Source organism: Clarias gariepinus, chromosome 17 (genome assembly GCF_024256425.1).
Source record: "Clarias gariepinus isolate MV-2021 ecotype Netherlands chromosome 17, CGAR_prim_01v2, whole genome shotgun sequence".
Taxonomy (NCBI): Eukaryota; Metazoa; Chordata; class Actinopteri; order Siluriformes; family Clariidae; genus Clarias; species Clarias gariepinus.
In genome coordinates this window covers 5255885-5283304 of record NC_071116.1, presented here as the reverse complement: position 1 = coordinate 5283304, position 27420 = coordinate 5255885, and the positions used below count along the sequence as shown (strand labels likewise).

At 40.9% G+C, this 27420-nt stretch overlaps 1 protein-coding gene across 1 annotated transcript; it reads left to right on the top strand.

Annotated features, from left to right (window-relative positions):
• Positions 1–27136, top strand: cuedc1a (CUE domain containing 1a). The gene is made up of 11 exons (XM_053515715.1): positions 1–92; positions 14827–15239; positions 15378–15578; positions 18386–18516; positions 18902–19028; positions 20674–20872; positions 22602–22673; positions 22964–23053; positions 25839–25932; positions 26923–26975; positions 27063–27136. Exons 2-11 carry the CDS (start codon positions 15132–15134, stop codon positions 27134–27136), a joined length of 1149 nt encoding a protein of 382 aa, XP_053371690.1. The 5' UTR covers positions 1–92; positions 14827–15131.
• Positions 27137–27420: the final 284 nt, after the last annotated feature.

Genomic DNA, 27420 nt, shown 5'->3' with positions numbered 1-27420 from the left:
GAAGCATCTTTCCGGTGTTTTATCTCTCCTCGGTTTGGGGCTGATACACCATTTTAGATGAGGATGCACCGGAATCACACACAATTCACCTGGTAAGCACGGCTTCATGTGCTGTTGTAATGATGCATGTGAAATGTGTTACTTGACATTTTCTAAGCTTCATGCATGAGATTAATGAAAATCTACTGGTGGATGAAATATGAAGGGGATGCACCAGATAATCTAAAAAAAAGAGCTGTTTGGGATCGAACCTCAGTGTGGTTTGGGTTTAAATCGAGAAAAATTCTAATCTGACACTAAAGACTCAGGAAAGGGAGAGAGACTGTTGATTTACTGTATAGAGAATTCCTGAGAATCAGTAATAATTAGTTTTATTTGTATCTAAGAAATTATTTGTATTCTATTTGTAACAAGATAAGCTCATCCTATAGATATTAAAGAAATAATCTTATGATAAAAAAAAATGCTGTCATTTGTTTTTTCACATTTAAGTATGGAAAAACGTGTCAAGGTTTCATTGCTCTGAAATGATGACCTCATGTACAGTAGTGAAAAACAAACATAAAAATAAACAAGAACAAAAAAAACTCAATTAGTCCAAATCGTATTGCACTTATTTTAATAATGTGCCTCTTTTTTTGAACTGTTAGATTATGTTCATGAATGAAGATCTGAACACCCACGTGAGTCCTTGTGAAAACACATGCAAGGGCACGGGAATAATTTGTAATCATGTGACAATGAATTAATTATGGGAGAAAAATGTGTGAACCTAAAGACGATAGAGTTTCTAAACATCGCACGTGTGAATTTAACATGTGACACGTGTAAAGTTTGTAAGACTTTCTACATAGTGGTGGTCAAGTCAAACCGGAAGGCGTAAACGCGATTGACATTTACAGAAGACTTCAAGCAGAGTACTGTGATGAGACTCTTAGCCAAGTAGTAAAACATTTGTATGGTGTTTTAAAGAAGGCCTTATGTCTCTAAATGACGACCTCGGCGGGAACATTAAACGTCATGCAATCATGGAACGCCTGATCCTTGAAAATAGACGGATATCTTGTTGCTAACTTGAGAAGACTAGTGAGATGCTGGGAGAAGTGCATTAGTGTAGCATGGGATCATAAAGAGTCCCGGTTTGACTTGAACAGTCCTTCGTATAAGTGGTATCGTGCCACCTCTAGTGAAAATGTCAAGAAACCAAATACGATATTATTTAAACCTACTTCTATACATTTGTACTGATTTCAAGTTTTGATATTCTTTTATTTTTATGAATATTAACAAATCTGAGTAAAATGCAAAGATATGGATTTGGCTGACATTTTGTTTACACATAAACACAGTACTGCAAATGGGGGCAAGATTTCCCTGCACTTGTCCCACATATTTAATTGATCCTTCTTAGCCTGGATCATATTCTGCAAGCTGCCGCTCATCTATAAGCCGCTCATGCTGCTCCACAGGTGTCTTGGCTGGAGGTGGACGGCAGCCGGTAATGGTTTGTCCAAAACAAATCAAATGCGGTAGGCACCAGAGTTTGAGTGGCTACCGTACAAACCTATAAAAAAGTATTCGCAGGGGCTCCGCTAAAGATGACGTGATATCATAATGACGTTGTGGCACCGTCGGGCCTCCGTTTGAGATTCTACGTCGAACCCTGACCATGTTATCCTTATGCCCAGGAGGATTCTGGGATTGCTCACTGTTATAGAAACAGCACCGGTTTCTGTGTGACATATCTGAAACACGCTCATACAGTACACTACATGTGTCATGTTTAACAACTAATTATATAATTTAAATCTGAATCAAATATAGAGCTCTCTTTTATCACTAACATCCTTCATGCTTGGGGTTTTTTTTTTTTAAATGCAAAAAAAAACAATTTTTTTTATTTTTTATTATTTAGTCATATTCCTGTGTACGTGTGCATTAACAGATGTATGTGGAGGCTGCACAGTTACCATGGCATTTATTTCTGATTTCTGAATGTAATTATTTATTCAACGGTGTTAGCCACGATTATATTTAATACATATGGTACTGAATTCTCAATCAGTGAGCGCCAGTTGTGAGAGATTTTTTTTTAAGAGTTGTGTTCAGCAGAAATCATCTCAGAAAGCACAGCAGATCGAACCTTGAGGCAAGAGCACATAGGGATCCGAGCCAAGAACAGGAATCTAAGGCTACACTAAACACTCGGTCAATTGAAGTTTGGAAAAAGATCAAGCAATTTTTTTCCCCTTGAACATGAACTGTTCTGGTTCTGTCTTGAACTGAAATGTTTTGGTGAACCACTGCCCTTCGTGCTCAGGGTTTAGTTTTTTCTTCTCGTAACAAGTATCTCTTCTGCACTACTTCCATTGTGGACTGGCTGATTTCTGGTTGGATGAAATGCAAGAATGATAAAGCATATTAATATCCATCCATCCATCCATCCATCCAGGAACCTCTGTAGTCCAGCTAGGGACAGTGGCAGCCAATGGTGATTACCATTGTATTTATGACTGTGGTAGGACCTCACAGTTATATGGTCAATATACACACATGCATTCACACACTACGATCAATTAGGCAATAAGCCTAATCTGCATGTCTTTGAACTGCGAGAGGAAACCAGAGTTCCTGGAAGAAACCCACCAATCACGGGGAGAACATGCAAACTCCAGGTACACAGACCCCGAGACGTAATCTGAGATAGGAATCAAACCCTGGGCCTGGAGGTTCCAGTGCGAACCACTATGTCACCGTGCCACCATTAATATTAATTTATTAAACGGACTAAGCCATTTTTAGTGATGCGCAAAAAAACAAACATCTTGTACTCTTTTAAAAGTAGAGATTTCCTAGAGCAAATATTACTCAAGTAAAAGTAGAAGGCTTCCATTTACTTGTGCACTTGAGTAAAAGTACAGAAGTAATTTAAGCTTTAAATTTACCTAAGTATATATCTACAGGGCTTGTATTTGCCACAGTAGCCTTTATTATAGTTGAAAAAATCTCTCTCTCTTCTCTCCAGCTCTCTTTCTACCCCCTTGATTGTAAACTTACACCTTTCGAGAAACCGTTAATAAGCGTGTCCCAGAGAAAAACCAAGCCAATTACTCATAATAGTCATCAGGTGGAGAAATTCCTGCTTCAAATACTACACAGCACTGTCGTTAGGTAATGCAACATCATGCAGAAGTGTACAGTAGTTAAGTAAAAGTACAGATATTTGCGGTTCTTGTGAGTGGAGTGAAAGTGCAAATAATCCTTTAATAAAACTTTCCAAGTGAATGCAGAGATGTGAAATATGTACAAGTACAGTAAGGAAGTAGATGTGCTTAGTTACCCCCACAGTACCACAGTAGATGTCAGTGATGATGAAATTAGAAACTCCAGGTAGCTTTTCTACGTAGCTTGCGTCTCTCAGAAACAGAACAAACCCAACGGCAGGTAAAAACAACTGGGCCAGTGCTCTACTTTACAACATACTGCACATACTGTACATCTCTAAATGTATTTCATTTCTAATATCAGTCAAACACAGTGTTTGTTGGGTCTGTCTTCAAATTATACGCGCTGGCTCCACTTTGTGCATGTGTGGGTTCACGTACTCGCTGTCTTGTGCTCTGTGACCCAGATTAGCTCCATTATGTATTATGTCATGCTGCTCATTATTAGCTTTTAGCAATGAACGCTAATTGCACGCTGCTAGCACACAGATAAAGCGTCTAGGAAAGATAAGACTAAAAAAAAAAAAGTCTTAAAGATTACCCTGTCCTTGTTCTCCCCGCTCTTTTTCTGCTTGCTTTCCTCATCTCTTCTCTCTCTGGTCTGAAACAGGTCAGGAACAAGGGCGTCGGCGGATCTCAGGCCAGCATGCTAACAACTTTCAATTCAAGGGCATGCTTAGTTATGTCCATGTTTTCTTCCAAGTCTTTTCCAATTTTCGAGGCACAATAGATTCATTGTAGCAGTGGAAAACAGATGCACACATCTTTCAGTAAAGGACATAATCACTTTGAAAGAATTTAATTTGGTTTCCTGTCTGCTTCTAAAAAAAGCTTCTTGTTTCTGCTACAGCGTAACGTCTTAACCAGCGTTACAGCAAGATATCGACTTTTTTCTTTTTTTTTTTAAGTGGATGATTTAAAAAAAAAAATAGGTGCTTGCGCTTAATCACTAACAATCAAAATCAGGTTCTTGTGTTGAAGCATAATAACAGTTATGGGAGTAAAATCTTCTTTATTTCTCTATATAATCTCCTGCCACACTAATGCACTTATCCCAGTGTTTTACTGGTGCTTGGATACCATCAAGATAGAAAGTTTTATGTGATGATTGGACTGTCTGAAATGCTGGCCTCCCAGGAACTCCTTTAATGTTGCAAACATGTGGAAGTGAAGCAAGGTCAGAAATGTCCAGGGAATGTGGGAATAACCCTCAAGTCATTGAGTTCCTGTAATGTGCAAGTGGTGTTGGTGAATGATTCTTGGATTATTCGACTCTTCCACAAGTTGACGACAAGTTATCCGTCAATTTTCAAGGATCATGCGTTCCCCCTCGCTTAATGCTCACAGGATGTTCAGTAGGCTCTAAGCCACCTCAGCTAACATGCTACGTCAAAGCTAGCTTTTTAGATTTAATTCCCGGCCAGGCTCGATTCCCGTCTCTGTGTGCATGGAGTTTGCATGTTCTCCACATGCTGGGTGGGTTTCCTCCAGGTACTCCGGATTCCTTCCCCCTGTTCAAAGACATGTAGGTTAGGCTAATTGGTGTTCCCAAATTGTCCGTAGTGTGTGAGTGTGTGTGTGTGTGTGTGTGTCCTGCGATGGATTGGCACCCTGTCCAGGGTGTACCCCACCTCGTGCCCTAAATCTCCTGGTGTTCAGGCTCCAGGCTCACCGCGACCCTGAATACAGGATAAAGCAGTATAGATGATGAGTGAGTGAGTGAGTGAGTCTTGTATTTATGTAGCAACATGTTTGTATTTACTGCCAGGTTTTGTGTTATATAATTACTGTATAACCCAATCCTATTGAACACCCTGTGTATGTTCTACTCGGGTATGTTGTGGGTTGTTATGTGTCAGCAGGTCATGCTGGAGGTTTATGCTGTAGATTTTTATTCTTTTTAAACATCTTCATATGTTATACTAATGCCCTAACTACTCCAATCCATAGAGAGACCCATAGAGAGACTCATCAATCACTGTCTGAAAAACTGCCATTTGCAAGGCCTAAACTGCTTCAAACTGTGCAATCCAGTGAAAGTGTGTTGCTTCATAATTCAGAGTTTGGAAAAGGACAATCCTGAAGAATCTCTCTTAATCAAGACCTTGTTCCGCGCTACAGTCATCGCGACTGTGTGGTGATGCAGCTAGCTCATGTTTCAGCTTTCAGACACCACAATCTGGCCATTTGGCTCACTGACTTGCTTTTATGTGATAGCAATCTGCCAATTTCAAAGGCGCCTGATTTTGGAAATCGTGTCTTTCCCCCCTTTTTTCAGAGTCTAAAAAGATTTTGTTTACGATAGTTTGTTAATAGCGGATCTGCTGCTTGATTCATGCCAGCCTGGCACTTTCATTCAATGCCGGATAGAAAGATTTACATGATGGATTTATTCCTTGTGTCTTGTAAGACTGGCCAGTAGCTCACAAAATATACAGACCTTTATTTGATGCTAAATGCATTATTATATAGTAGTTATCGTTGGTTATCATGGGTAAATTGTTATCATTATCGTCTCATGGCAAGAACTGTTTGTTTTATAGATTTTAAAACCATAGCACAATGCCTAAAAACATTTTCCCTATATAACAATAAAATTCATGTATAAGAGGGGTGTTCAAGTCAAACCGGGACTTGTGAAATTTCTGGTGAATGAAGGCGTAAATAGGATAGACATTTTCAGAAACATTATTTCCACATGTTTGGGCCATTAATGGAGTTCCTGGGAGGCCGGGGGTTCCGAACATGAGGCAGGCAGTCCAATGTACTGGGAAAACTTTCTTCCTGGATGGTGTCCAAGCACTAGTGAAACACTGGGATAGGTGCATTAGTGTAGCAGGGGATTATATAGAGAAATAAATCGAGATTTAACTCTCATAACTGTGGCTCCTCTCATAACTGTTGTTTCTCTCATAATTTTTACTAATATAACAAAAAGTCCTGTTTTGACTCGAACACGCATATAGTATACATATATACAATACATCCACCTGTGACGTTACAGTAATGTGCCTCCTGAGGACCCCCCCTCACCAAAGTACTAACCATTTACCCCCCAGTCAGATATTTGTTTTTTGTGTGTGTAAATCCTGAGCCTTAAAATCTGCGATTGTTGTGTCCCGGTTTGACCCTTGCTTAGCTCAGGAACAAACTTGCTGTTTGGACTAGTACAAATCTAATACAAGTCAAAGCAATGAACTTATAACTTCACTATCAAATAATCCAACTGCCCCCTCTCTCACTCTTACCAGATCTGTACATCTCGCTTTCATTGGGTCCAACGTCTAACGGTGCAAATAAAGACTGGGGTACAGATTCAGTGCTAGCGGCGGCGCTAGTCTGCATGCTGTGCACGAATAAAGCCGCCTTGCCTCAGGCTTTTGGGCTCCGTAGCCGAAATCAGTTTGTCCTAAATCCTCTTTTATGCACCGTCCCCAAGTGACGAGCCCATAATCCTTAATGAATCAATTAGTCTGTGAGTCAATGCCACGCCTCAGACGGGCATCTGGACCGACAGACGGAGGGGTTGCCATAGAGATGTACGGTCTGATTACATTTGCACGAGAACCGAGAGCCATAATTGAGAAAATTGGGGATGCAAACAACACGCATGGGACAAGAAGCACATGTTTCTGAACATAATAAGACAGATTCTCATTAGAACACTCTTGGCTTGCCAGAGATCTGCTGATCTACAACAGGCTGATTCTGGCCTGCTCTCTGGCCTCTTGAGAGATAGAGCTCTGAACGATCAAGTCGAAAGTGTCCATCGGTTGTTCCTTTCAACAACAAATGTTTTAGAAGTAAACACTTTCAACACATTGGGTGGTCGGCTTGGACGTGCATTATTTCTCCAGCTGGAGACATTCGCTCTCATCCTCATTCCATTACACATATCTGTGCCCAGCTGGATGGAGTTGCCCCATGCAAGAGTCTGACGTCAAACATGTATGTCATTCACGAAGGCATCACCCATGCCGCTAATCACGCTTTGTTAAAGGACAGAGAATGATGAAGCAGTGTAGCTCTGCTGGATTAAAATCAATTTTGCATCCTGTGTCAGACGTCCTCGTTCGATCGTCACCCTGTTCATATGATTGACAGTGACACAATAAAATTCACATGTTTAAATCCACAGCTTGTTATGAATGCCACCGATGTTCTGTTAATCATGATGGCTGCAATGTGCGAGTCATTTCCAGCCCATGTGTGGGTGGTGGCTGTTCTTTTGACATATTGCGAGGAAGTGCTGCATAAATTCTGACAGGTAATGTGTGTGTGTGTGTGTGTGTGTGCGCAACAAGGACTCGGGGACATAATCATGGCAGCTTCTCGTCTGCAGTGGCTGGTCCTACGTGCTTGTTTTTTTTTGTTTTTTTTTCAGTTAGGTCCCTTGTGTTAAATCATTTATCTCCCGGAGCCTTTGGGCAGCCGCTGCCCCAGCTATCTGCAGCTTAGAGATGAGCAGGAGAGAACTTTTGCCAGCACATGTGGTCACCTTGTTGGTAATGGAGCTTGGCTGTATTTTCACAGCTCCACCTACGTCACTGTTGTTCTTTCGTCCTTCTCTCTCCTTACGGACACAACCGAACAATGATATGCAAACGCAGAGGGAACGATGGAGACATCAGTGTGGACATAATCCTGATCTTACAGTGCTAAGCTTCGAAAACGATGTTACGGATTCATTAGCCGCCTATGTTGCAGCACATCAAGTCAGCGGTTTAAGAAACCCAAGATTGAATATTTTTTCCCCAGTAAGGAAAGAAAGAAACATGAGCTCTTTAAAAGCTTGATTGTGTAAGGCAGGCTGGCCTAGAGGCTCCCCTGGCGCCAGTCGTGCTTATTGATTTGCGAATCAGGGCTGATCTGATAGGATGAATGTGAAAAAGCATTGGAAAAGCTTGAAATTTCACTAGCAATGCTGGACACATGGCTTCATGGTTACCAATCAGACGGTGATGGTAAAATATTGCTACAAGAACGAGCTGAAAGGATGCAGGGTGCAAGAGAGTAAATCACAGCATGGTTATTAGTCCAGTAATCAGTACAGAGGGGTCGAAATAAAGCTCAGGAAAAAACAGCAGGGTAACCCTTAATCAGAAGATCTGAGAGAGACTGTAAACACAAGGAGACAGGTGAAAAAGATGTGAGGACAAAATCCACAGACGTCAAGAACAAAAACGCAAATTTTTTTCCCTATTTATTTTAATTATTAATATTAATGTATTCATTTTACAGATAAATTTTTTTTCTTAACCGTAATGTTTTTTTTTAGCATAATAATGTGCCGAAGCTCCCACTGAGGTCATCCCTGTAGTCCCAGGGTCCTGTGGTCCCCAGATTTTTATGGAACATAGCTGGAGAATGAGAAGGGTCCTGTGTTCCCAGAGCTCTATGTCCCCTAGGTCTGGGGTCGTACATGATGTTCAACTGGTCTATGTAGCACATATTGGAAACCTGAAAAAAAAGCTTCCCAGCTCACTGTTTGTTTAAAAAAAATTCGATTTAAAGACCTGCAAAACCACATAAGATGATAACTGCTCGTTATGTTGGGTTTAAAAAGTTTTGAAGCCTTGTTCCAACAAATTAAACCTGGATAATATTCTGGACATTTTTTATTTGTTTTGAATAGGAAACAATTGGATCATAATTTTGTTTTATTATTATTATTAATTATTATAATTATTATTATTGCTGTTGTTGTTTAAAAAAAATACTATTCTGTTTGCTTATACTAATTGGGCTAATTTGTAATTCCGTTAGTATTTTATAAATGTTGCACTAGAAAATGTGCATCCTGTTGCTATTTTTAATGAATGATTATTTCATTTATGATGGTTAATAGAGGTGGTGTCACGGAAACACCAGGCTCCACCCTCAACCTTCGTTCCCGATCACCTGAGTTCTGAGCACACTGACCTGACCCTCATTAGCACCACACTTTAAATACACCTCACTTCCCCTCACACAGCGTCTGACTTCACATGAGGCTACAGACTCCGTCACGCACCTGTTTGACCTCCCGCGCCGTGTCCTCCATATCGTCTCGTCTCCTGGTTCCCGTTCCTGCCTCCCTGTCCGTGCCTCCCAAAATCTGGAGATGAACTGGGGTCCTCTGTCGGATACGATGTCCTCTGGGATCCATAAATCCTGAAGACCTGATTAAATAATCTTCTCCTTGGCTGAAGGGAGTTTCTGCATTGGGATAAGACGGCAGGATTTAGAGAATCTATCTACGATTACCAGAATGCATGTATTACCTTCTGAACAAGGGAGATCTGTGACAAAATCCACTCCTAGGTGTGACCAGGGACGCCGGGGAACTGAAAGAGGTAACAATTTCCCCGCTGGCAGGTGTCTGGACGACTTGGTGGTAGCACAGTCCCGACATCCCCTCACGTACCTTCTGACTTGTTCTGCCATGTGGGGCCACCAAAAACGTTTTTCCAGTAGTGCGAGGGTTTGATTCATGCCAGGGTGACCAGTGCCCATTGAGGCGTGTGCCTGATGAACATAGAGACACTTAGCCTCCCGCAGATATTCTAAATTCCGATGGTCCGTTAACACCAGAAAAGGGTGGACTGCCCCCTCCAACCAGTGTCTCCACTCCTCTTAAGCCAGTTTGATCCCTAGTAGCTCTCGATTCCCTATGTCATAGTTCCATCCGGCGGAAGACAGTTTTCGGGAGAAAAAGGCACAGGGATGGTACTGACTTTCTGTAACGGGAATACAGACTCAACAGACAATGATCTTAGCAGTGAACCCAAGCGGGCGTTTTATTGGAAGTTTGCGAAGGAGGTAAACACAGAGGTGAAATGAACCGGAAAGTCTTAGCTGTATGGAGAGTAGAGCTGATGGACGTGAGTAGACGAACTGGTGGAGCGAAGGGTATCCAAGATGCAAGGACAGGGAGGCAGGAACGGGAACCAGGAGACGAGACGATATGGAGGACACGGCGCGGGAGGTCAAACAGGTGTGTGACGGAGTCTGTAGCCTCATGTGAAGTCAGACGCTGAGTGAGGGGAAGTGAGGTGCTAATGAGGGTCAGGTGTGTGCTCAGAACTCAGGTGATCGGGAACGAAGGTTGAGGGTGGAGCCTGGTGTTTCCGTGACAGGTGGGGGGATTCATTCAGTTACATATTGTGATTTTTTTCTGCGGCAATTCATGTGTTGTGATACTGACTTGTGAAACTGATATTTTAAAACAATTCAATAAAAATACATTCCTTAATAATCCTATAGGTGGCACATTTTAAATTATTTTCACATTGGCAGGCGACACCTATTTGGTTGTTAAGTTTGTTTAGAACATTTTTAATACATTTTAATACTGATTTGAAATGTTTAAAATTTGGCTGTTTACAGCATTGCAATTCAAATAGTATCGGCATCTAGTTATCGTGATAATATTGTATTGTCTGGTCCCTGGTGATTCTTGTGCCTAATTGTTAACACATTCGATTATAAATTACTCTGAATTTTATTTAGGGTGGTGAAGATGAAGTTTCTTTTCCATCTTTGGTGCAGTCGACATTTCGATCTGTTGCGTTATATCTAAAGGTTTTGTTCTGCATCGTTGTGGGCATCATTCAGTGCAGTGCGACTGAGAACCACAACTGCTTCCTGGACGGGGACTTAAAACCAAGTGGTAGGGTAGAATATGGAGAATGTGTGTCTTTAGCCACAGAATCGAGGTGTGGCTAAAATCCTTCCATCGCTCCTTTCCAGACAGACATCATTAGCGACCTGTTGCACCATGTTCTGTCCACAAACACTGAATTCAAAGCTGCATCCCTGTCCTTTCATGTTCCATGTGACTGTTCTGTAACGGTTTTCACTTTCTGTTAACCGCAACAGCTCCAGAATCAAATGAAAGCATTTTTCATGGCTGCCACTGCAGGCTAGTCATTACCAATCTGACTGTAGCCTGGAAGCAACAAGCGCTGTAACAGCCGGCGTCCTGGGAATATTGTGCTTTTTCTACTGATCGATGCCGTGTATTAAATATAGATACGTGACCTGATGGTCAAAATCCCTAAGTAATCTAAATCTAAACCCTAAGTAATGAAATGGCATCAGGCAAGATGAACATATGCAAGGTTTAAGTTTCTACTTTAACAAGAACACCTGTTATCCTTTTCACACACTACAGGTTTTGCATAATTAAAAGAGGCAAATGAACAAGGGATGCATTTCATCGAACAAATCCTTACCGCTGGAGTCAGCAAGCTGTTCGGAATGTTCACTAGGATCAACTCAAGTGCATGAATGCTTTTTTGCTTTTTTTTTTTTTTTTACCTGCAGCAGAGTCGGGTGACCTCATCACATTGTGCTGCTAAATTTAGTTCGTTCTAGTTATTTTTTGCAACGTCTCCACACTTTGTTCTTTATAAGGATATTTAAGCCTGAGTGTGATTTGGGGCCAGTCAGTGGACTGGTGTCTTCCTGCTTTCATATTTTTAGTTATATCTCGTTAAAGGGGCACTTCGGTTCTATTCAAGCTAATCTTTGTCTACTGCTTCTATAATATGGTGATGATTGAAACATGCAATCATTTCGACAGCGCTGCCTGTAGTGGAAAGACACCAAGGTTTTAATGATGGTTTACACTAAACTCAATTAACACTGAAACCTGGGGAGGTTTCAGGCGGATGGTTTTATAAATTCTTTAGTCAAAGTGGTAAACTTTCCCTTTCTCAAGGCGTGCCATGTTTCCCAGGACAGCTTCCTGTTTTCGAGGTCCTGCCACGTGAACTGTGCAGTTATAAACACGATTCTGTGCATGGTTTCTGTTGTGTCAGGAATGAAAACCTGCCCCCTCACAAGCCCGTGTATGGGTATGATTTAGCACCCTCACCATAGCACTATAAATGTGTTGGGGTTTTTTTTTTGGTGCCATTTTGTCTGTCCACGTGCCGTGCAGCACATCAGTTGCAGTGGTTAAGTGTTCGCCCTATTATCTGAAGATCTCTAGTTCGATTCCCAGGTGATGCTGTAACCTCTCGCAGCCGGAGGTCTAGAGAGAGCTGATTGGCCGAGCTCTCTCAGAGGGGAGGGATGAGAGGTACTTAGTGCTCCCACATTAATCACGGCTTTACAGCCAATCAGGGGCGTCTGGGAGCTCACGCATGCGGAAGGAATGGATAGCGCTGTCCTCCGAGTGTGTTACTCCGCCGCCAACGGTGCGTGAGCGAGCTGTTTGAAATGATGCGGTCGGCTGGCATCACGTGGTAGGGAGGAAACACCTGGGTCTTCGGCCCTCCTGACTGAGTGGTAGTAGTAGCCTTAATGTGGGAGCCCCCTAGTGACGGGGAGGAATTGGACACGTAAAAATACTAATACTAATATACTAAATACTAATATAATATATAATATAATAATACTTTAAATAAACTTTAAACTAAGAGGTTAGGGATTGCTTATGAAATGAACAGCATTTCACTGATTTTATCTCATTATACATCTGAGTGTTTGAGGGTTAAGGGCCTTGCTCAAGGGCCCAACAGTGGTAACTTCCTGAGCTATCCTATAAGACTTAAGTGAGTTTCCAGTCAGTAGATTTTCTTTCCCTGTCGCTGTCTCAGGTTGTCATTTGATACAAATTCTGAAGGACATTAAACATGCTTAAATGTGTGTAGGATGTGGAAGCAACTTTGCAGATCAGGTTAAAAAGACTGTCATTTTTGTTTCTCAGTCTCAGAGTTACCGTTACATCAGTTGTTTCTGGTCTTGTTTGCAAACTCTTCTTTATTTTCCACTGGAGAAGTTTTCTTTTTCAGCATTGACTGGAGCATTTCTGACTCCGTGTGAGAGCAGAAACATTGCAGGTTCTCTGTGTGGGCTGTGAAGTTAAGCAATAAATCCAGCACCTAGATTTATTTCGAGTTAAAAGATGCAGACAGGTGCCGGCCTTGGAGATCACGGTGCATTTGGCAGAGAGCACCACTTCCCCTTCTTCTTCTTCCTCCTCCTCCTCCTCCTCCTCCTGCTTTTCCTCCTCCTCATCCTTCTAACGCCGACCCACGCTGCATTCCCACTCAGAAATACAGGTGTTGCCATGGAAACAGGAAACAGGGATGCCTGGAGTCATAGGCTTGTGGGAAGAATGTCGAGATTGAGACGTAATCAGGACGGAAGGAGACCGCGCCGAACAGGACTCCCCTCCTGCGGAATGCATCACGCCGCTCTGGTGTATGAGTCACATTTATGCCCACACTGGTCCATTTCCTCCTTCAGTTCACCCCCTGCTGGCAAGACACGAGTCCGGGCTCGGATTAATTTTTTCGTAGGCGCGTCCAGGCAACAAAACTTGAGAGGATGTGTGATTTTCAGTCCTTTCACGTACATGATCCATGATGGTCTGTGAATGCAAAATGAAACTGCTTTCCTCTGAGATTGTGTCATAGTGGAACTTTCATTTGACCTGAATCTGTCACAGCGTTCGAGTGTAGGCAGGAGTCTCAAAATAATTGGTCTTAACACACTATTTGAATAAAACTATTAAAGCCTGTGATCCTTATAATGATTTAGGAATATTTTTTTTGTCATAGGTCTGGTCTAGGGCGTAACTGTAGCAAAATTATACGATGATTCCAGAGCACGTCTACTGTAAAGCTTGAAAATCTTATAGAGATCGTTAAGCGTCAAATTATTAGCAGTAACAATAAAATGAAAAATAGAAACATTTATTAACATCGTTATTGTTATCGCTTAAAACAACATGTACATCAGAACATAGTATGGTAAATAAGAAATAAAACATATATACTGTATATATATATATAAAATATTGATACCACTGGCCTGACTTCCACTGTCCGTCTCTGACTTCGCTGTGGTTGTCGTGCTCCCCAGGACACAACCCTCTCGTGTTTGGGTGCAACGCCTTTAGTACAGTTCCCAAACAGACCGACCCTTAAAACCACGCCTCTAGTTCACTCTCACCCTACATCACTTATCCTGTGCAGGGTTACAGGAAGTCTGGAGCCCCTCTGAGGCTCTCAGGTCACTGGAAGGGATACACCCTTATACACCCTGGATGTCTTTGGACTGTGGGAGGAAACCGGAGTAACCAGAGGAAACCCACCATGCACAGGGAGAATATGAAAATTCCACGCTCATAGACCCGAGGCGGGACTCGAACCCAGTGATACCACTATGTCGCTGTGCCGCCCCTAGATGACCATACAGTATATGTCCTAATTGTCCCACATGTCTTTTTAGTTACATAAACAGTCTGGTTATTTACGTTCTGTGATTTCTTCACATTGTCATTCTATATTCCTTTTTATTCATTTTTTTCTTGTTTTTGTCATTTTTAATAGATCAGTTACGTGTCTCCTGTCCTGCTATTGGTTTGTTTTGCTTGTCTTTTTGTTTTCATCATTAAAGTTTTTGAACATTCCTGCACCTGCACCAGTCTTCTATGACTTTCATAACACTCAGATGTTAATATTTTCCTCTTATATTTCTTGTCATTCTCAAGACATCATTACTTTTCATCATGTAATATAAATTCTTTCTGCGTGTTATGTAAGAAAGGTCACGTTTTGCCCTAAAGACTGTTCATTATTTGTCCCCATGCTCTGGTTTGTTACAGATCCTCGGGAAAATGCCCGCAGTGACCCCACTGACTCGGTTTTAGCCTCCTGGCTCAAGTCTGAGAAGGTCATCACTGACACTGAGACATTATTACAGTTTTTGGATGTTGCTGGGTCTTAAAAGGAAAGCAGCAGATACAGATACAGACACAGTCCATGCCGTCTTCCCATGCCCCACTGTCTCGCAGTACAAGTGCCATGACGGGATAACGGAGGCGTGGTCAGGGGTGGGAGTAGCTCTTGACAGGTCGTGGTCAGTGGGAGAGTGGTGGGAGCTCCTGAAGGTGCAGTTTCACAGCCGTGGATGATGACCAGCCTGTTTCGGCACAGCGCCAGCAGCAACGGCAGTCACGGCTCGAGGGCTAACGGTAACGGAGGATCCGAGCTCAATAACAGCAAATCATCTCGACAGGTGCTTATGTGTCTCGTACTCCCAACAGGTCTTATTGTGATGATGTAATCACCCGAATTAAAATAAATGTAAAAGATACAAAGCAACACTGACTTGCGACGAAAGTGATGATGAGTAAGACTGTATGTTTTTCTGTAGCATGTCCGAAGACTGGAGTTCAACCAGGCCATGGACGACTTCAAGACCATGTTTCCAAGCATGGACCACGAAGTGATCGAGTGTGTCCTGCGAGCCAATAACGGTGCCGTGGACTCCACCATCGACCAGCTCCTGCAGATGAGTTTGGATGGACAAGGCACGGACGACAGCTCCGACTCGGAGGACAGCATCCCGCCAGAGGTAACAAGATGACAACGATGAGTTTCACTATAACAAAGTGCTTCTTCATGTTGTTTACGTATGGAGAAGACATAATTGCATGTAATAATTATTCAGTTCAGTGAAAAATTACATTTTAAAGGTGTTATAAGAATCTTCTGACCAATCAGACTGAAGAATTCATCCCGCGCATTTAGTGAAGTTGATATGAGGCCTATAAAGTAATGCAAAAGTGGGTATAAATAAGTGTTATTTATTATGATTAATAAAAATGTTATATATTTGTTTTATATACATGCAATGCTGGAATAAAGGAATGCATAGAGCCTTAATAAAGAAAACCTAGAGCCTTAGCCACCTGAGCCACCTCTCCCACATCTTGCATTCAATATATTCTTATAAAAATACCTCGAGCACGCACCTTGGTTTTATCCACACTTCCATCTAGAAGCTTTTTATAATGAAACTTGTTGTTCAGCACACCTGGTGATGCTTCCCCAAACAGTCATCTTATTATCCGTCTTCAACGTGCCATTATCACACACAACCAGGTAGGCGGCACTGCAATCATGGGAAGCCATCTAGATTAATCACATGCATTAATATTGACAGCTCTAGTATCAATTGTTTGATTACTTGACATGGTTGACATAGATCAACTGTGTCAAGTATAAACATACTGTAGATCTGAATTGCAGGTGTAGATAGTTATAGTCATGGCAGGTGTTACTCTTCCTCTATATACAGCTACTACTCGGCATATTCTCCATCACAAGCCATGAGTTTGCGCCATTGTTGAACCCAGCCCTCGAATCTTGTTTAAAAAAGTGCCTTTGTCACAGTTGACGGACCCCCACCGCGCTACAGATTGTTTACAGAGATGACACTGTTGACAACAACAATGTGCACAGATGGATAAAGAAGTTAAAGGAACCAGCACTGAAGACAAACCCCACTGTTGGAGACCATCGACTGCGACAGATGGGATTTTCAGAGCGGATTCGGGACTTGGGTTCGACGATGGTGCGAGTGCATGGCTTGTGATGCAGAATATGACGAGCAGTGCATTTGTATGGAGAAAGAGTTATTCTACCAACATGTTCATTTTAAATGTCCTACTGTACTGACGGTAAATCAGCTAATAAAAAGGTCACGCCTACTTTTGCATTTTTTTTTTTGGTACAGCGCTCGAAAGTGATCTTAGACCTTTAATACAGTGGGTGTTTTCATGCCTCCACCTTTTAAACTATTACATGCAATTAATGTTGTTTTTGTGTACATTTTCAGTGAATACGGTATATTGTGCAAAAATACAGGCAGCATCTTACCTGACATGATTGTTCATGTAAAGGTCAGAGAATCATGTTTGTTCGGTAAAAGACCTGCTGCTAGCTTGTGTTTTTTTTTATTTTTATTAAACCTCAGTTACATTTATTGGAACCAATTCTGAGAGACTCCTGGAATTACAGCAATTCCAGAAATCTTTTTGAGTACTTAAAAACATCAGTGCACCAAAAGCGTCTATTTCTCTGTCTGGTTACGCCCCCTGACATTTGAAGTGACATTAAGTCAGTTTAAAAAAAAAAAAAAAAAGAAAGGACACCAAACACCAAACAGAATTTTTTTTTCCTTCTGCATCTTCAGTATGCAGCTGTGGAGACTCTGCCCTGAATAACCACCCGCCCTGATGCCTGGGGCAGGAGTCTGTGTGTGTGCGTGTGTGTGTGTGTGTGTGTGTGTGTGTGAGAAGCCAGAGAACTGCTTGACCCAGTTTGCTCGCCGAGGTCCTGAAGAGCACACACTGAGCTTTGAGGGCTCAAGATAAGATCAGTGCGGTTCTCAAGCACACCCATCTCTTTGAACATCATCAGCTGGCACAGACGAGCCCTCGGGAGCGACTCTGATAAAATATCGAGTCCACTGACCTGTCCAGGTTGATGGGCTTGAAGAAAATGATGATGATTGTAGACGTGTGGACATGGCAGTTTTTTTTGGACATTATATCAATCGAACGAAAACTGAAGATGCAGAGTTAAAAAAAGGTTTTGATTTTCTGTAGGTTAGGATTTTACCCTAAGGTTTAGCTAAGATGATGTTGTTTATTTTTTCCTTATAATAGTGCATAATGTTGTGTTCTACCAAACTTATCATTTACAGTATATTAGTTTCTACAAGGGGTGTTCAAGTCAAAGCAGGACTTGACAGAACACAGTTATAAGAGTAAAAACTCCCTTTATTTCTCAGTACGCTCGGAGTCATGACGCTCAGTCGCCCGCTTTACGTCTGAAACCCTGGCCTCCCGGGAACTCCTTTAATGGCCCAAACATGTGTAAATGCCTTGGAGTGAGGTCAGGACTGTACGGGGGATGTGGGAATAACTTCTGTAATGTGCAAGTGGTATTGGTGAATGATTGTGTGTACAGTTCCCACAGACAGATCCGTCTCTTACACAAAGTGACAAGAAGTTATCAGTCAATTTTCAAGCATCAGGCCTTCCACTTGTAAAATGATCACAGGAACGACTTCAAATGTCTCATCACCGTACTGTGCTTGAAGTCTTCTGTAAATGTCACTCGGTGTTATGCCTTTAGTCACAAGCAATTTCATCACAAGTCCTGGTTTGATTCGAACTAACCTTTTAAAGGTTTCTTAAATGTGCAAAATGTGTTTCTCCATGAAAGCGATTTTAGGAAGCCTGGCGGAACATTGGAAGAACCCCCTTATTAAAGAGATTATCATTAATAATATATGAAACAGATTAAAACAAATCCATCCATTTTGCTTATACGGGTGTGTGTGTGTGTGTGTTATTGTTCTTTTTTTTGCAGATCTTAGAAAGGACGTTAGAGCCAGACAGCTCAGATGAAGAAGCGCCGCCTGTTTACTCTCCACCCTCCTACGAGATGCACATCTATGACAGGAAGCACCCGGCTGACGTGCCGCCGTTCCCTCCTCCCAGGCAAGCACATGTAACACAGGAATGGGAAATTTATGCGTGAATCTTCATGCGTTCTGTTCCGGAAGGTGTAAAAATCGTTATGTGGTTGTCTTTCATCAGGAAAAAGAAAGTTCTTTGTAGAATCTATTGTTCGTTCACCTCCAGGAACGGCTTTATGTGCTTATGTGCTTATTTCTCCACCTGGTGCCAGTCTCATGCCAGTGCAACTCCTCTAGCTTGAGAATGTCGCGCTCCTTTAAAGTCCGAAGACGATATCTAGACCTTCAATCACCCTAAAACACAATCCTCTCAAACATAAACACAAAACCAACTTAATAAACGTATCATAACTGATGAATCAGCATGTCTTAAGGAGTGACCTTGATTTTCTTTTTCTACTTGCCAGGTTCGAGGCCAATCCTACAACCGAGCAACGGCAGGTCAGCGCTTACAGGAACTGGAATCCTCCATTACTAGGCAACCTCCCCGATGACTTCCTGCGGATTCTGCCTCAGCAGCGCGACAGTTTGCAGGTGAATTTATAGTGCTTGGACATAACCAATAATGCCTGGGGAACATTTCTTATCGCTCATGCACATAAACCAGCTGCCACGTGGGAATAAATACGATCAAATCATCAGCTTTAATGCATGTTCAGTGAAGTTACAATTATAATATGTATTCATTATGTTTGGTTTGCTTCATAGCAAAAGATACACTATGTGGACAAAAGTATTTGGCCAAACCTGCAATGACATTGTGTCCAAATACATACATATCAATATGGAGTCGGTCCCTATTTTATAGCTTTAACAGCTTCCACTCTTCTTGGAAGGCCGTCCACAGGATTTTGGAGTGTTGGAACTCATGCCCATTCATTCTGTAGAGCATTTATGAGGTCAGGCACTGATGTTGGATGAGAAGGCCTGGCTCGCAATCGCCATCCCAGTTCATCCCAAAGGTGCTCAATGGGGTTGAGGTCAGGGCTCTGTGTTCGGGCCGGTCAAGTTCTTCCACACCAAACTCTTTAAACCATGTCCTTCTTTGTGCACTGGGACACAGTCATGTCAGAATAGAAAACTGGTCTTCCCCAAACTGTTGCCACAAAGTTGGAAGGATAGCATTATCTACGATGTTTTGGTATGCTGAAGCAATAAGATTGCCCTTCACTGGGGATAAGGGGTCTGATTGAACACCTGAATTCAAAAATTAACAGGTTTGGACAAACACTTTTGTTGAAAAGTTAAAATACAATACAATTCCAGTTAGCTGGTTAGCCATGTGATGCATAGCATACATCTACAGTAGCAGTTCGACACCTGCGGTACAGCTGTTGGGGCTTCACTCAAACCACCATGCCCCCAACTATGCATAATTTGTTTGCTTATCAAAATTTTAACTGATGAGTTAAATAAAAATTCACGTATGGGAAACCTAGCTTTAGAGACCAAACCAGTTTTTGTTCCAGGCTGGGAAATGTGTTGGAGTAAAGATGGACACTTTAACATGGGGCTCTATGAGGATCGACTCACTTTTAGAGCCAGCCCCTAGTGGTCACGTTTTGGAACTTCCATATTGGAATAAGGAGGCTGAGTGCCAACATTGACCCTGCTTTGACCGTAGTGGCATAGTGGCCAGTAGTACTGTACGTAGGGTAAAATAAGCAATAAATGAATATTTTAATGTAATATCTCAAATATGTCTTTGGGAAATCAAGCCAAGCATATTTCGTGTTAAGTCGTTTAATGGATACACCAAAAACCACCAATAATACACGATAAAATACACCAGCCTTTAAACAAATTATCAGACATCTTTTACTAATATTTTGTCATTAGGGATCTTTTGATAAGACCTGCCAAATTCAGGGAGATCCATGAAAAAAAAGTTTTTAGGTTAAATCTATATACTGTACCATAAGTGGGCGGAGCTAATCATTGACCTTTGCATGTTATGTATTGTCTATGACATGTATGTATAAAACCCAATCTTACACTTCAATAAATGTTATTTTGTTCTAAATGACACATCATCAGTGTTGAGATGACACAGTGTGTGATTTCCACCTGAAGCACCAGCGGCTATTCATTTCGCTGACATGGTGTGCTTATGAAATGATACACTGATCCTGAAGGTCTTGCTGATTTATGCCTGTCTCCCCTGTGCCTGCATTCCAAGCGCTCTCAGAGCAGCCTGTCTCAGCCCTCGTCGTCGTCCTCGTCCTCGCTGTCCTCTCTGACGCAGTGCTCGGCTTCAGAGCAGGACAGGAAGCTGAAGCAGTACCTGGAGGACGAGCGCATCGCACTTTTCCTGCAGAACGAGGAGTTCATGAGGGAGCTGCAGCGCAACCGTGATTTCCTCATTGCTCTGGAGAGAGGTGGAGACTGGAATCCGTGTGCACACACACACACACACACACATGCAGCATTCTTTATCAATTCACATGATAAGAGGTTAGCCATAATGATGTGTAACCTCATTCTATTCCAGGGGGGTCAAACTGCATACAGAAAGGCCATGTGGGTGAAGGTGTAGCTTTTTGCTTGTCTAACTAAATCAGCGGAGGCTGCTAACAAGAGCTACTGTGCTAACCAGGCGATCCATGCTAATAAAGTCAGCAAGCGTTTGCTGTTGACTAGGCTAAGTTTACAAGGACTATGGTGTTAACCAACTGAACTGAGCAAACGCATACAGCCTGTTGTTCAGATTGTTCACGCTCCTGATTGGCCGATTCGGGTTGGTCAATAGACGTGCATTATGTTTATGTAACAATATAGGTACACTGTAAACCCTAATGCTCAAAGTAATTAAACATACTGAGTACTGTTAACTTAAATAATTACAATTAGTTCAAATTAATAGACCTTGATAAGTAGTTAGAACTTTTTGGTATTTATAAGTTTGTAGAAATGACACTTTTCAAGTTAGCTGAACAAATTTGATATTTTAAGTGTCTTTTAGTACTTAAGTAACAGTAACTGTCACCTTAAAGTTCCAAAAACGTAAAATCTTTCAGACTAGCGATTTTGTGTCTGACATCATCAGGGCAATAGGGCACCGGTGGCTCAGTGCTAGGTGTTTCACCTCCCATACGAAAGGCCCGGGTTCGAATCCCAACAACTGGATGACGTGGCTGTCCCAAGCCCAAGGGTTGTGTCAGGAAGGGTATCTGGTGTAAAACCTGTGCCAAGCTTGTGTGCGGACCGGATTGTATAGCAGCCGAAAGACCAACAACAATTTATTTAATAAGCAAAAACAACAAAAAAATGATGATTGTTATTAAATAGTATAAGTTACTCAATAATGCAAGTAAAGAATGATTAATATGAATGAGTACAACAAACTCAAAAACTGATAGTTCTGTTTACTTAAAACTGGAAACATCATTACTTAAAAAAAATTATGTAACTGATTACATTAAAAAAAATTAGGTTTCGGGTTTACTACAGTATAGTTCATGAACATTAGATTAATGTCAGTGTGTAGTGTACAATCAAAAATGTGAGACGTTTCGAGGTTATTCTCCAGCAAATTGAAACCCTTTGACTGATGGTACTTAGTTAGTAACCAGTGTAAGGATCCACCCATAGATGGAAACTTCAAAGCACTTTTGTAAATCACTCTGAATAAGAGTATCTACCAAAATCCTAAATGTAAATGTAAATGTAAAAGAAGTTTTGCTCTCACACTTGGTTGTTGTGTGTCTTATTCCCTAGATAGTATTGTGTGTTTTAATTTCAGATTTTGTGTATAATGTGTAAAGTGTAATGTGCTTGCTTTTTGCTGCTCACCATAAAACATGTACCTCTGCAGTAAGGCAACGACCTTTCTCATCCTCCTCAATTTTCACTATTTCACGCTTTCATTTCTTTTTGCTAATCCTGCGCTTCTTTTCTTTCCTTACGTGCAGCTTCGCTAATGTCTAGAGGTGATAATACACGCCCGTGACATTTGTCTTTACTCTTCCATGTAATTTCCCTTGCGCGTAATCTAAGAGCTGCCGCATTTGATCACTCGATCACTTGATCACTCGATCACTTGATTGCATAGCCCCCCCCCCCCTCCCCTGCCATGCCGTCATCTCATTCTGGCTCTTTATGTTGTAGATCGTCAGAGGTTTGAGTCTCTCAAATCCCAGCGCTCTCGTTCATCCGCTTGCATGGAGAGGTCCACTGAAGGTACACCCCATTCATCAGCTGTACTGCACTGCACCTTCTGAGCTGGCCAGGTGTCAGACCAGTGTGTGTAGATATGTACTGTATGTGTGTGTGTGAGTGTGTGGATTTGGGTGTGATTGATTCTAACGGCTAGGTGCTGTAGTCGGGGAGGTTTGGACTGATGCAAGTAGCTTCATGGTGGAATACCAGGCGTTGGATGGTGTACCATTGTATGATTTGGACATTTTAATTAGCTGAGATGTTAATGAGTGTGTGTGTGTGTGTGTGTATGTGTGTGTGTGGTTCCGTAGGTGATCACAACGCCTCAGGCTCTGAGGAAGCCTGCACCTCCATCTCAGATGATGCCTTGTTCCGTGACAAACTTAAGCACATGGGCAAATGTAAGGCCTCACACACACACACACACACACACACACACACACACACACACACACACACATGTTACAGTTTTTTTATTTTTTATTGATAACTTAGCTGACAGATTTAATAACAAATAAACAATTAGACTGATTAGGGTTTGGGAGTTTCATTAGTTTTTGCTTTAATTAAGAATCACATTCCACAGTGTGTAAATAAAGGGTGATTCACTCGAAAGGGGCCCTTGTTCAAATATTCTGTAATAACTTTCACTAAGATGAAGCTATCTAAAAAAAATTAAAATGCCACATACAATGACACATGTGTAATCGATTGCAGTACATGTGATGCTGGAAGTGATCTCTGTTTTCTGCTAGACACCCTTCCTACGCGGCACTCCATGTTCCTGAACGTATCAGCAAGGATATCGGGGAGGAATAGCAGCAATTTCACATGTTTTCCTTCAAGTCTTTACCATCATCTACACCACATTTCTTCCAAAATTCACTCTGACAATGCTAAAATGAATTGGTGACCCAATAGGTTTGCACTATGAAGATGCGCTGCTCATACTGTACACCACCATCCTGATGAAAAGTCGAATGACTGAGTGAAGGGGTACGGCCTTAAAATGGTCTGACGGCGGTCAAACTAGGGGTGTCCTGGCGTGTTCGAAGCTCCACATACCACATATACTGAGGATCGCACTGTACATTGTTTCGTTCAGATTGCTTTGTCCTAGTGAGAGTTGTTACAGAATATTCAGGGCCTCTTTCATGTGAATCAGTCTGTATAATTTAGTATAATAGTCTCTCTCAGCCATGTGTTTCACTCTGAAAGAGTGAGAATTATTTTAAATGTAAACTACAATGTGGTTAAAAAGGGTTGGATGGCAACAAACGGTGAAAAAGGTGTTTCATGTTATTAAAATATATTTGTATATTTTCATCCAAAAGAAAAGAATTTTTATTTATTGATATAATTTATCTTTTTTTTTAGTTTTCTATAAATGATATTTCCACGTCTTCTTTATTTTGTCCAAAGGGTCGTCCTATGGATCGGACTTTTATGCCCATCGCAAGAGACCTGAGGAATTTGGAGGTCAACAACTTTAACTGTTCATCGTCTTCCTCAAAACATTCCTGAACAATTTTTGTAGAATAGTTGCTAAAAGACGCCACTGCCATTCGGAATGCTTCATGAAGGGGTGTACTTGGACTGCAACAATATTCAGGTAGGTAATGTACGTGTCAGAGTAACATCCAAATGAACAGCAAGCCCCAAGGTTCCTCAGTAGAACATTGCCCTCAGCATTACACTGCCTCTGCCGTCTTGCCTTCTTCTCATAATGAAGCCTGGTGCCATCTCTTTTCCAGGTAAATGACACACCCACACACACCCGGCCAGCCACCTGATGTAAAAGAAAGCATGTATCATCAGACCAGGCCACCTCCCTCCATTGCTCCATGGTCCAGTTCTGATGCTCATTGTAGGTGCGGTCGGTGGTGTACACGGATCAGCATGGGCATCCTGACAGGTCTGCGGTTATGCAGCTCCAAACTCTACAGACTGCGATGCCCTATGTGTTTTAACATCTTTCTAAGATCGAACCAAATGAGAAAGCCTTCAATTCCCACAATTGTCCCAGTCAGAACCCTGTCGCAGGCTATAAAAAGTGGTTGTCCTTCCTTGGAGCACTTTTGGTAGGTACCAACCCCTGCACACCAGGAGCACCTTAAATAAACTGCTTACTGCTGTTTTGGAGATTCACAGTAGCCATCACAATTTGGACCTTCTGAAAGTCACTCAGATCCTTATGCTTGCCCATTTTTCCTTCCTCCAACGCATCAACTTCAAGAACTGACTTTTCACTCTCTGCCTGACCGGTTTAATATAACCAATTCCCATCTGGTTGTAATTAATGTTTTTAATAATTTTGACCCAAAAAAAGACTTTTATTAGATATTTATTTCACTTTTGTTGATAAATCTAGAACAGTACAACACTAGTGTAATCCCAACACTGCTTCCATAACTTGATAATAACGACTATTACACACGGACACCTGGCTCCTTCTTTGTCTGCCCACAGTCTCCTAATTTGTCTCGCTGTATTCAAATGCAAATTACAGCAACGCTGTAATCAAACAGCCAGATTTTTTTTTTTCATAGACCATGAATCAGACCTTGCTTCTGTCTCATCAGACCCATCAGCATCAGGAGATGGAGGCCAGCCAGGATACACAGCATTAATTACTGACTAAAAATAGAGCTTCTATTTCAATACAATGTCGTTCCTTTTTCAATACATAAATAAATTAAATGGTTAATAATAATAATAATAATAATAATAATAATAATAATAATAATAATAATAAAAACATTTTACAAATTAATAAAAATAAAAGTTTTAACAACCTAAGTAAAGTAAAATGTTTATGTTAAATTTTCTTTTTTAATTTATTTTTCTCCACAAAAAGGATTTAATTGCCTATTTGGAGATTAAGTGAATCAAAATGTATTATATATTTTTTATTTCCATTTTTACAATAACTGCATGAATAAAATTTAATATTTTTATGACCTTCATGCAATATTATTCTAGCTATAAATAAAGGAATCTGAAAAAAATGTACTCTTTCTAAAGTACTATATCCTGTATTTATTTTTAAAGTACATATTTATAGTTTAAACATAATAACAGTGCAAAATCTTCTGAATGTTTCTGAAAAGAAAATGAAACAGCTATTTTTTAAAAACTAATTCTAGCCAATGAAGCACTTGTTGTTCTTTCCTTCATGTTTTGCAGCTACAAGGAAAAAGCTTTTTGAAATCGCCAAATCCTTCTCTGAAAAAACCCGTCGGAGGAAGACCAAAAAGAGGGCTCTCCTCAAGCATCACTCGTATCCTCCGGAAGCATCTGATAAAACTTTTTTCCTCCTTCATGTTCCTAACTCTGCAACACTTTTAATTATAAATCTTTGATTACTTGCTAATAAACACTTAATCAGTGATAGAAAATGTAAAAGGTGTACACAGCCTATTAAGAAGATGATTAAGGAGAAACAAAAATAGACAGCCAGAGAAACACAATGCGGAGCATACAGTAAAACAAAACAGTGCAAAAAAGAAAAATAGTTTATACTCGAACTCGAAAAGTATTGAAAAAAACACAACACAGTATACAGCCCAAGGATAGACAATACACACAGTACACACTACTCAAATAGAAGGTAGTGAAGGATGGACTGTGGCACACACAACTCAAACAAAAGGTTTTAAAGAATACACAGTTGGAAACACAAGTCAAATTGCAGGTAGTGAAGGTTTAACAGTAGGGCTCGCAACTCTAATAGATCATATCAAATTCAAATTTCAAATTCAAATTCAAATTTTATTTGTCACATACACAAACATACACAGTACGAAATGTAGTGAAATGCTTATACGACTGCCATTGACCCTAAAAGAGCATTAAAGTTTACAAATAAGAAATAAATATGAATAAAAGAAATACGATAGAAATTAAATAGAAAAATTGAATTAAACTAGGAAAAATAGAACTAAAAATAAAAATAGAAATGTGCTAGGAAAAATAGAACTAAAAATAGAAATAGAAATAAAAAAAAGAAATAAAAATAGAAATAGAAAAAAAATTAAAATAAAAATAGAAAATAAGATAGAAATAGAAAAATAAAAATAGAAATAGAAATAAAAATAGAAATAAAAATAAAAATAGAAATAAAAATAGAAATAAAAATAGAAATAGAAATAGAAATAGTGGATAGTAAGTAAGTAGGAAACAAAACTCAAATAGAGTAGATAGTACACCATACAACTTCAGGATAGACAGAAGGCTTATTGTACTGTATGTTCCATAACCCTTGTGTCAGACTTGCACCTGCAACCTCCACTGCCAACCTTCTGGAGGATGTAGAGGGAGCAGGTAAACACCATCCTCTCATGTAAGACATGCAGTAAAATTGTCTTTGGTCCGAAGTCTATCATTCCTAATGCTGTTTAATATGTGCAGAAGATGAAGGCAAGCTCAGGAGATCCAGTGTTCAGGAGAAGGACGAGTCGAACAAGGAAGTGGCGTCATGGTGAGTACGGAGTGCTGAGAAAGCAGCTACGGTATATACGACATACCGGCTTTAAACCCTTGTGGACGTCTGAACATGGGATCGCCAGTCCAACCTTTCCATTCAGTTGTGGAGTGTAAATATGTGGATTTGTGAGGTCATGACTCTATTTGGCTCTATATGACTCTATTTTTGCCCCGTAGTGGAATAAAAATCTCTTATATTATCTTTCAACATGAATTTAAAAATGCATTTAATTTTCAGCCCTGTATATCCTGTTTAACCCGTCGCGTGTCCATTTCTCTTGCA

What these genes read in the sequence shown, in the direction of transcription:
- cuedc1a (XM_053515715.1), top strand. Translation starts at nt 15,132, where the DNA reads ATGATGACCAGCCTGTTTCGGCACAGCGCCAGCAGCAACGGCAGTCAC. An exon ending in CCGCCGTTCCCTCCTCCCAG is followed by an intron (nt 18,517 to 18,901) that starts GCAAGCACATGT and finishes TCTACTTGCCAG; the next exon opens with GTTCGAGGCCAATCCTACAA. An exon ending in AGCAGCGCGACAGTTTGCAG is followed by an intron (nt 19,029 to 20,673) that starts GTGAATTTATAG and finishes CTGCATTCCAAG; the next exon opens with CGCTCTCAGAGCAGCCTGTC.